Genomic DNA, 11,412 nt, shown 5'->3' with positions numbered 1-11,412 from the left:
GAAGAGCCCGGTGAGAAGGGCAGCCTCGCAGAGGGAAGAGCCCGGTGAGAAGGGCAGCCTCGCAGAGGGAAGAGCCCGGTGAGAAGGGTGGCATATAGAGAAGGCCCGCAAGGCCGAGACACGCCAGACACCCGGAGCAGGAGAACTGTGGCCAAGTGGAGGAGAGGTAGCCTCCCTACAAAAACACTTATCAAAGCCGTGGCAGGCGAGAATAGGAGGCTGCAAGTCCGAAGCTTGGCACAGTAGAGGAGGCGGCAAGGGCTAGCACAGCGACCCTGCCGTCCCTCCTGTTACACACTGGGATAGGCAGACAGAACAGTGACCACTTAGGGCTTTTGGAGCTAATGAACAGGTCAGCCAGTAAGCTGTTTAAGAAGTTTGAAGTAATGTGGAGAGAGGCTGTTGTTTTGATAAAGACTGTTATCAGCCCTCCCCCCTCCCACCCCTTCCCCCTGGCTTGCTCACCTGTCAGTTTGCTGCAGGCAGTATGAGGAAGCAGGGAGGGAGATTTAAACAGCTCTGTATCATCAGCAGATGCACACACTGCACACCCCCGCTTGCCTCAGAGTGCTACCCTGGTCTGGCAACACTCTTTCCCCTTGAGCAGCTAGTGGGGAAAAGCCTGGGATTGAGCAGGCAGACATCCCTAATGAGAGAGTCCTGCTGGGGCCTGGCCACGCCCCCCCTCAGCTCAGCTCCTGCGGAAGGGAAGGGAGGTCTGCTCTAGCGTCCCCCGGCTTCTAGCCTGAGCCACTGCAGACATGTGCCTGAATTTTCTCAGTCCAGAGAGAATGTCTGTTGAGTTTCAAACCAGTTCAGCCTAGTCAGGGTAGATTAACCTTCAAAGATTGAATCAATTCAGGCTTAGTCACAGGGGTTGTTGGCTTGCAGAGGTTCAGTCCCATTAGTTGGGTTGAGTTGTTAACATGGTGTTTACTGTTTATGCCATGCTAATGCATGGGAGGGGGCGGGGGATAAGAGTTGGCAGAACTCTGAGAGCCATGACATCTACTTGTTTATCATTGCTCTGCCGGGGGTACATCGCAACTTCTCTCCTCCTGTTTTAGGAGGAAACCTCCATCTGCTATTCCCTTAGCTATCTGCACAAACAAACAGCAGCTCTGGACACAATCCCTGTTCTACCCACTCTTTCTCTTTCTCCATGTAAAAGTAGTTTAGGGAGGTGAGAGCTGAAGGCTGTAAATTGGGCATTACAGCTGAGTGGAAGAGGTGGGGAGCAGGCCATATGAACAGCTCCAGACTTGTTTGAGCCATCCTGCATCAGACAGTGTAGGATGATTGAATGCAGTCCCATCATAACAGTGATTGCTTTAAAGCAGCCTCTGATTCTTCCTGTCCTCCATCGCTCAGCTGTTGTCAGAGCCTTTTTACAAACCACATCTTTCCTTATGCTACGCACATCCCTGATTCCATCCCCATCCCAAGTGGGTTTGTGGAGGCAAACGCAACAGAAATCTCTGTGGATGTGGTCTCCTCCCTCCTCCTGAGAAGCTTCAGGATTGATAGCGTCAGAGATCTAATGTGGATTGATGGGTAAACATAGTGTCAGAAATATTATGCAATGTAAATCTTTGGCTCAGTGCATTTTAAATATAAACGTGTGTGTTTCCTTTAGAGAGACAGAGCACTTTTAACAATCAAAGTCATATTGCAGGAACAAGGATGCAAGAACTGCAGGGACTGGCAGTTTGTGCAGTAAATCTCCTGTGTGACTATACAGCAGTAATTACAATGTGAAAGTAATAACTGAGCTGTGCTGAGCGTAAGGCCAACTCCCCCAGCTTTCACAGGATAGCATGTTTCTCACTGGGAGGCTCCTGTTTGTTAAATTAGATATTGTGCTGTATTTCAGAAAAGGTCACATTTAACCAATGCTGCTTCTGCTTTATTATCTTGGTATGACAGTGTAACCTCCACTGGCTCCCAACTGGATTTCACATTCAGCTTTGCTTTGGCTGCCCGATTTTGTGCTTCTTTCCTCTGTGATTATGTTAATGACAGACTCTGTGCTCTTTTTATTTACTGAGACATTAAAAGATGTGCAGGTTTATTTTACCATGTTCATAATTGCAATAAAAATAGGAAAACATGAAGGAGAGAAAACACTGGAAGGGGATGGAGCTGCAGCTGAATAGGCTGAACTTCGGGAAAGTTGAAATCTTGTTATTATGAGACAGTATTTTTTGTCTTTTAGGTTGTTTTTTATTATTAAGATTGTATTATGTTGGTCCCTTCAGGCCTCAGGCAAGATGTGGGATTGTGTAAAGGAGCAGGGAAGGATGGGGCATGGCCTGGGGAAAGGGAGGAATAGCACTGCCATGTTAGAAGACTCCTTCAGAAAACCTGCATAGCATAGTATGGTGTAGCATAGATCCAGCCCCTGTGCTGGGATATGCCTGTGTGACTCCCACAAGGATTGCACTGAGAGCAAATTTTGATCCTTAAGTGATCAGGGTATCCCACTTGTCTGCTAGTATTTGGTGCCCATGTTTTCATGTGCTGATTGGGGGACTGACAGAGCTCTCTTGGTAATGCCTAATGCTGTCTGGCTGCTTCCCCATATCATGGCTGCTAGGGGTGTGTGAAGCTTCAGTCACTGATTCGATTCGGAGGAGATTCGGCCCAACTCAGTGGCCAAATCTCCGAATCTGAATTGAATCGGGAGACTCATTAATCTCTTTGAATCGCATTGGAAGCCTCCAAATCAATTCAGAGAGATTCGACGATTCAGCCATAGACACAGTTTTATATGTTTTTTTCTACATACCTTCAAAGTACTTCTGGTCCACTTCTGGGTCTGCCGCTGAGCATGTGGAGGAGCTCCCATGGGACACTCCTTCTGCCCCACCATCTCAGTGTTCATGAGCTGTACCTGGTACCTTGAGGTACATAGAAAAAATATATAAAGCTGTGTCTATGGCTGAATCTCTGATTCTCTGAATCAGAATTGACTCTTCAGATTCAGATTTGGCTGAATCAAATTGGGACAGTGATCCGAATCTGCGAATTGAATCACTGTTCCCTGAATTGGGCCAAATCCAATTTGAATACTGCCCAATTCGCACACCCCTAATGGCTGCTCTCCATTACTTTCTCTGCCATGTGGGTGGTACGTAGTGTACTGCTAGGTGGAGAGCATGGGGTGAAGCCAAAAACTGGTCAAGGGGCACCTGTAGAATATTGCTGTCATGAGGGTGGCGCAAGGAGAGTGCATGACACCAGATCCTAGGTGCTACTAACAGTCTGTGACTTTCCTGATTAATGGAGGGAGAAGGACAGAGAAGGTAAAAGATACATGTATGGAAGAAGGAGACTCAAGTCTTTTCAATGTCTCAAGTGCAGGCAGAAGGCAGGGTAGATTTCCCTTTACAGCATCTGATGAAGTAAACCCTCTGCTAATGAAAGCTTATGCTGTGCATTTGATTTATTCAATCTGTACAGGTGCAAATCTATCCTGCCTTCTGTCTGATTCCAGACTAACACAAGTAACTACCCTTCTCTCTCAAGTGAAGGACAGACTCTAGGATCAGCTGATACCTTGTTATTAACAGAAGCATTGACACACGTGGAGATGCTAGCTAGAAGAGCCTCTTGTCTATCCCCCTGCTCTTAATGACAAACTGTTTCCCATTATGAATCTTCTGTCCAGTTCAGTTTTAAACAGCTCAAGCAATGCAGGTTCCTTCACTTTCCTTGGGAGGCTATTCCTCTTCCCGATAAGCTGTGAGAATAAGCCTTCTCCTCTACTTCCCCTTGTTTGTTCTGGTTATTCTGTACCTGCTGTTACCTGGAAAAAAGGGGATTTTTAATGCAAAGTGAAATGATGTTTTAAATATGGACCTTGTTAGTGGGTTTGGTTGCAAGCACCATGTTTTACACCCAATGATTTTCTCCCCTTCTTTTGCTTCCATTCCAATACCAGTCATTGCTTGCTTTTGTATTAGTAATAAAGCCAGATATCTCTGCTAACCGGTGTTTAATTAAATGATTTAAAACAAAGCAGAGTGCCCACTTTAAATTCTCCAGGAGGGGATTACCTTGCTGACATTTACATATCTATGCAATAAATATTTTAACATGTTAATTATACACTAATAAGAAAAATAACTTTTGAACTTTCAGTCAAATTGACACACAGAACTGGGTCCATCAGGGAATTAAAAGCAATTAGTTTTTGTAACAGAGAGTGGTCACATTGTTTCTTCTCTGCAAATTGTTCTGTGGTCACCAGCAAGCCTTATCCTGTCAAGTGCTTAGACATGCATCGGATGTATTTCTCACCTTCAAATGGGGTAAATCCAGCCTTATGTGTGCAAGTCCCAGGGAAGCTGATGGGAATATAGTTGGAGTAAGGCTACAGGGCTCCATCAGGGCAATTGGATCACTATAGAAAACCCATTCTCCTTACCTTGCACATTTCTTATAACGGTTATAGTGTTATAAAAACTCCTCACCTAGGGACAGACATTACACATAAACCGGTATAAGTGATCTGAAACTGGTTCAAATCTGTAACACAGCAGAAATTCAGTGCACGTAAACCACTGTCAAAATGGCTGAAACTGGTTTGAGATAAGCCTGGATGGATGTAGGCTCAAAAATATCTGATTTAGAATAAATTGGTTCATTGAAATTCTGTCGCAGATCCCCTCCAGATTAAACTCACAGTCTCCCAGTATCCTAGGATGCACTGGCCCTCCCTTGCAATGCCCCCCATTGCAGGGTGGTCAGGCTAGCCTTGGCCCAAGCTGTCTGCTCCAGCTGAGCAGGGAGGTATGCTCTTGAGTCTCCAGGGTTCTGACTTGGGCCACTGCAGGCATGTGGCTGCATTTCCAGAATCAAAAGTGATTCCGCTATCTGTTCATTTGCCTATTGGTTGACTCTATGCAGCTTAGACTAACCTGCAAAGATTGAACTGATTCACCCTCGGGCTTTTTAACTGTCTATACTTAGCCCTCATGGACCTTCTCATGGTCCCCCCCTCTGTGTTCCTGTTTCATGGGTAAAAGAACTGAGGCATGGAAAGGATAATGTCAAAAATCTTCAGGAGTTCTGTGCACCTCTGGTGTAAAGTGCCCAGGTTGGTTTTGTGAGGGCAGGGTGCCAAGCAGGCCCACCTTCAAATGACTGCCATGGTAGTTGTGTGCTCAGCATTTCTGAAAATTAGGGGCCTTAATATGGCCACTTAAAAACTGAGGCATTTGACATTAGTTGCTGGTTTCTAAAAACTGAGCAATTAGTGATTTGCCCAAGGCTACATGACACCGGAATATGTAGTTACTGTTGAAGACTAGGAAACCCTCACGTAGGATAAGGCTTTGAGTAAGGACAAGGCTTGGTGGCCATTGCCCATTTGGATCTGCTACCAGGAATTGTTCACTAGAAGAGCCCCAGCCTATATATGTAGTTTAAACCCCCATTAGATGCAGTGGGAACCTTACCTGAGTAAGGATTGCAGGGCTGGGTGCAGACTGCCTTTGTTTTAGGTGCAGAATTTACTGTTCTCTTTGTCCTGAATACAATGCACCCTGCAAATGTGCCTGTTCCAGTTTTTAGATGAATCACACTTGTAACTATCTCCCTTTTCTTTTCCTCCTTTCAGACTGAAAACTACTCTTTTGATTCCAACTACGTTAACAGCAGAGCCCATTTAATAAAAAGGTACGTAGGTTTGCTGGAAAGTGCTTCATAACAAAATCCAAATTTAGTGTTCCTCCTCTCGTTGTTATATGCACCTTTTTTAAAATGCAAAATATTGCAGGAATAATCATTTGATTTTTTTTTTAACAGTATTTACTTCCTATTAAATCCTATTACTTTTGCTTTTTCTTTTTAATAAAGGAAAGTCTTTTCTGTTTGCCTCATTAACATTGGGAACTAGCAGTGATGTAAGCCAAAATGCTGTTACTCTGACAACTTTAACATTCATAGAGTTTATTTTATTTGAATGAACAGGAATGAAATGATAGATCTGGATGGGGGAGTGCTTCCTGCCATGTGAGGCAGGGGAAAAACAAACGTGTTTAGGGCAGGTCATTTGGTTTGATACTTGTTCCCTTTTTCAGTTTGAATATTAAAGGAAAACCAACATTTTGCTGGGGGTTTTTTGTTTTTTGTTTTTTTTTTTAATCTTCCCATTGGTAAAACCAAATCATCAGCCTAGTTCAGGGGTAGGCAATGGTTTTTGGCTGGAGTGCCAAAAAACCCACAATGTCTACTTTGGAAGGTGCTGGAGTGCCAACATGCTGGAGCCTGGAGCAGCTGTTTGCAGCCTCCCGGCTGCAGCTGGCCCAAGGAGCCCGGTCTGCTTGCAGCAGGGCTTGCAGCCTCCCAGTCACCTGCTGGGAGCAATCTGGGCTTCGTGGCTGGCAGCAGCTGCTTAGAGCTCGGGCTGGCAGTGGTGTGCGGAGCAAAATGGCCTTGCGTGCCATGCTCGGCATGCGTGCCGGGAGTTGCTGACCCCTGACCTAATTTAATCCTAGCAATGATTCCCAGGTGCATTTCACCCATTGGTAAATTCTGCCCTCACTGATATACTTAGAATTTGTCATTAAGGAAAGAAATGAGCCCAGTAAAGGAACATCTCTGTTATACCAGCTTAACCCCTGTTGACTTTGACTGGGTTGCATTGAAGTAATTGAGTGGTGAATTTAGTTTATTGGAAAAAGACTAAAAGCATTCATCCCTCCCATTCTGTTTTCAAGGCTATAAAGCAGGGGTGGGCAAAATACAGCCCATGGGCTGGATCTGGCCTGCCAAGGGATTTTTATCTGGCCTGTGACAAGTCCCTCAGCCCTGCCCAGCCCAGGTGTGGGGGCAGTTTGAGCCGTGGCACATGTGCCTGATCCTGCAGTCCTCAGGCATGTGATGGGGCAGTGCAGCAACCACACTCCATGCCCAGCGGCCACACTCTATGCCCAGCTGCCACTGCCAGTCCCCGCTGCATACACTGCTGAGAATGCTGGATGGAATGGTGGGTGGGCAGGGTATCCATGGAGATTGGCTGGGGACACCTGTGGTTCAAGGCGTGTTCGGCTGGGTGGTTGGGATGGGGCCACGGCTGGGTGAGTGGGGAATGGCATCCAGGAGAGGGACGGATAGGTGTGGGCTGGGGCTAGAGCTGGGATTGTGGGGTGGTAACAGCATGGGACCGATGCCTGGGGCACAGCCAGGGTCCATTCCGTTCACATCCCTGCAATAGATGCTGGTTCTGTGGGCAGGGACATGCAGGGAGTGGATTGCAGCTCTGCCCTGGGCCCCAGCCCCGTGCTGTCACCGCCCTGGGATTCAGGCCTGGCCCTGCCCCTGCCTAGCTGTCCCACTCCTGGACGCTGTTTCATGCCTGCTCACCCGTGGTCCATCCCATCTGCCTGGCTGAGTGTGCCTTGCTAGTGGAGATCCTGGGCTGGTTTCCAAGGAGACCCTGCCCACTGGCTCTGTTTGGCACCCCTACCTGTGGGTGCAAGGTTGACAGCCTGGAACCGGATAGGACCAGTGGTGTCCCACCCCCTGCCACACCACACTGGGTCAGCACCACCCCTGCTATAAAGGATGCAGAGACAGCAGAAATAGCAGTGTGTGGCCACAATGCAAGTCAGGAAGGCTGCATTCCCTGCACATTGTGGAACTGTGTTTTATAGAGATATACTTATTACATCCCAAGTTGCAGAATATGGTTAGATGTGTCATGACAGATGGAGGAACAGGGCTGTGCTTCCATCATCCATGCCTTCACTCTCCCACACAGTCTTGTGCAGGCCGGGAGCGATCCGCAGCCCTTTTGCGCACGCGGGCTGTGGCCAGCAGCCCGGGCACGCGGGGTCGGAGAGAACAGGCGACACGCTAGAATTAGTCACGGACGCGTAATGGTTGATTTAAAGATTATTTACTTACACCGAAGATGGTCGCGGTGTAGGCTGGACAGTTTTCCAGGCACAGCTCCGATTAAATCCTCGTTTGAGGACAACGACAAGCTCGCTCTCTCCCACGGAGTTGTTGAAGCTCTGTGGGTCCGTTTATTCACTCACAATTCACTCACACGAAGTTTGCTAGGCTCCGTGGGTCCTTTTGCGCGCAGGGAAGAGGTTCGTCGAGGAGGAGAGATTCTTGGTGGGTGATTAAACCACCATTCGGTCCGAGATTTACGTAGAAGTCCACGAGGTAATCGTGGACTCCTTGCTGGAATTCTCTCGGATCTCTCCCGGAATTCTCGGAATCGGGGTTCTCAGGATCTTCCTGAGATTCTTGGAGATCTCTCTCTGGGCGGAAACCACTCAAGCCTCTTATGCGGCTAGCAAACCAATCACTAGCCGCCACGTGTGAATAATTTAGAACTAGCCAATAATGGGGCTCGAATTATCATACAAATGGCGGGAACTCTTTGCACCGTGCATCTCTGTGCTGCAAAGAAGAAATGCACACTGCAAAGAAAGCTACGAATTGGCGGGAAATTCTCCCTTGCACCGGGGTTCTCCTTTACAGCAGAAAACTCCACCGTGCAAAGAAGCTGCAATTTAGCGAGAAAATAATTTAGCAGTGCCAAAGCACACACAAAAACAAAAATCACAACTTTGGGTTGTGACAAGTCTAAGAAGTAATTTCTTTCTCTGGATCTTGGTGTTTAAGTAGGAAGAATTTAAAGATCAGGGTTAAAATTCTTCTGCGTTTTATGCTTGCAATCCTTTGAAGTCAGTGGGGCAGCAAAGGTGTAATGGAGAGCAAAACTGGGCCCTGAACTGTTTAGATGTGATTCTAGTACTAGAGGAAATCCAATTATCTCACTGGCTAAAATCCCATATATTTACGTCTTAAAAATATAGGGACTAAGGATGTTGTTACAAGTCATTGTCTTGGTTCAGCCAGTGAAGAGTAGGTCTTTTTGTTTGCTTTGTTTGTGATATTTAACAGTGATAATGTGATTGCTGGAGAGAGGCGAGTTGCCTACACCATGTCATGCCTCACAATATAGTCTGCAGGCATCGTTCTGAAAAACAAATCTATTAATCTTTTCTTCATACCTCGCATAAAGGCAAGCAGCGTTCCCAACTCCCACAATGCTGTTTACTCCAACACTGTATTGTTTGGGAAATGCTGTTACTGATGATTCTCAGGTACCTGCCCATCCTTTAGAAGTGGCAGCCGTGGAAACATGTTGTGTGGTTGTTGCATTATGGTATGTTTCACTGCAGGAAAGATAAATGCATTGTAACACAGATTGCCTGCATGATGGGAGCAGCAACTCGCTGTAGAACAATAGTCCCCCTGCCCTTTCACCTTTACTTGTCTTGTATTTGAAGCACAATGAATGTCATAAATGCTGCACAGATATTGGAGAATAGGCATATCGTCTTTTAAACACAGCGGCATAATTCTAATCCAAAAAACCCTTTGCTTTTGTGGAGATATTTTAACTCCTCTGACTTTGCTATATAAACCCCTCAAAATCTGTGATGTTACTTACTGCATTTATACCTTTACTTTTTTGTCTTTTTCTCTCCTCTTTCATGCTTCACTCATGCTTGTGTGCACCCATGCATATGCGTGCACACTCACACATGCACACACACATTAATATGCTGTTAATTTAAATTCCTTTGATGTTGTCTGGAATCAAAGTCAGTGGCTTCAACAGGGACATCTTTATTTAAAAGGTAATGTTTGAAGATTTACCAATTTATATGTATTTTTACAGTTTCTCCCTTTTGTGCTTCTGCAAAGCATTGGATGGGAGGTGGTCTATTTGGTTTCCGTGGAGACACAAAAGGCCTTTGCAAAGTAATGAAAATGTGTAATTCTTTAGTGCTTTGAAGCACAGGCCCTTCCCAGTAATAAATGATTTCAGACAAAACCAAGCTAGCTATAAAATCAGGGCCAGATAATCCACTGGTGTAAATCAGTGTAGCGCCAAAAAAGTCACTGTTGATGTTCACCAGCTGAACTTATGATTCTCTTGTTTCTTTGCTTTTTGGAAAAGCAACCCTGAAGGACATTGTGAAAAGACCTCCTAGGGAGTTAGCTCTGACTGAGAGATCCAAATGGCTTATGGAGACAGACTGTAAGCTTTATGGAGCGGGGTCCCTCTCTCCCACTCCGTACAGCGCCGAGCACAGTGGGGCCCCAATCTTGGTTGGTTTTTAGGCAATACTGTAATTCGAATGGAAAACAATCAGATGGAGGGGGATAATGTCCTTTTCTCCTTGGTCAAAATTTGGTTGGCCCCAGGGGGCTGGAGAGTCTGTAAATGAGGCCTCTCGTTCTTGTCATGTACTACCTTGCTTAGATTTTTATCCTCCCCTTTCTTCTGCTCAGGCATGCACTCCTCCTTTTCCAGGTTGTCACTTCCTTTGTAGATGAGGAGTCTGCACATTTCATTTTGATCTATATCACCTTTTCCAGCAGTAATCAATTCATTTTCCATGTCACTGAAGCAGCTTTACCTTTTCTTGTTGCTTGTGGTGTTCTGCACATGTGAAGATGCATTTCAAGATGTTCTATGTATGACTTTAATCTGGTGTTTTAAAGTTCCATGTTTTACATCATTTCACTACACTTCTCTTCCAAGTTTCTGAATTTGAGGGACTATAGAAGAACTTTTGTTGCAACCAACCTCAAGTTGTAAAAGAAAATCTCTAATCCCTCAGGTCCCTGGGATGCTTGTGATTTGTCACAGGAATTTTACCCCCATAGCTATTCTTGGGAACTTTTTCTGAGGCTGGCCCACACCTCTAGCGCTTCTTGCAGTAAGTTGTGTGTTCCCTTCCAATTCATGCTGAAGGCAGTGAAGTCCCAGCTGTAAGAAGCCCTGTGGGAACTGACCCCACAGGAAGACAAAACTGAACCTAGGAGCAGGTAGTGTTCCTCACCTGCTTCACACAAAGTCTGTAAGCATTGCAAAGTGCAGGCAGCCTTCTCCTTTAACTGGTAGGTGAGATCTCATTAGTCCTAGCAGCAGTCACCTTTATTAATCCATAAGCTTCATAAATCCATGGTTAGAAATTCTGGGTGTCCAAGTTTTCCCCTTTCACATCAGGTGTCTTTAAAAAGTAAAAAATGGAGGCACCCCAAATTATTAGTTGTGATCCATGTACAGTCAATCTTGGGCCCCTACCTGGCTTAATAGAACACAGAAATAGAGCCTTTGTTTTCTGGCAGTTTTTAAGGGTTCCCAGGAGCTCTCTGTCTTTGCTCTTGGTTCCCTCAGAGTTGTGCCTGCTTCTCATATGTCCTGGTAGAGTTAATCAGCAGCAATGTCCACAGTGAGTCAGCAGAATTTGATTCCCTGATTTATGTAGGGTTTTTTCTACTTCTAATATGGTGTGTTAATAGACGAGTCCTGCTCCCCTGAGGAGAGGGAGATCCTATCCTACTTGGGGCCTGATCCTGTGAAGAGTG

At 45.8% G+C, this 11,412-nt stretch overlaps 1 protein-coding gene across 2 annotated transcripts in view; it reads left to right on the top strand.

Annotated features, from left to right (window-relative positions):
- The window catches only part of PCDH19 (protocadherin 19), a 110,661-nt gene that overhangs the window by 45,757 nt on the left and 53,492 nt on the right, over positions 1-11,412 (top strand). For both annotated transcript variants that reach the window (XM_006026505.3, XM_006026504.3), the window contains exon 3: positions 5,624-5,682. In XM_006026505.3, coding sequence (XP_006026567.1) covers positions 5,624-5,682 — 59 coding nt within the window. The remainder of the gene's footprint in view (positions 1-5,623; positions 5,683-11,412) is intronic.

Source organism: Alligator sinensis, unplaced genomic scaffold (genome assembly GCF_000455745.1).
Source record: "Alligator sinensis unplaced genomic scaffold, ASM45574v1 scaffold387_1, whole genome shotgun sequence".
NCBI lineage: Eukaryota > Metazoa > Chordata > Crocodylia > Alligatoridae > Alligator > Alligator sinensis.
The sequence above is the reverse complement of the archived record's forward strand: the minus strand, read 5'-3'. Positions and strand labels throughout refer to the sequence as shown.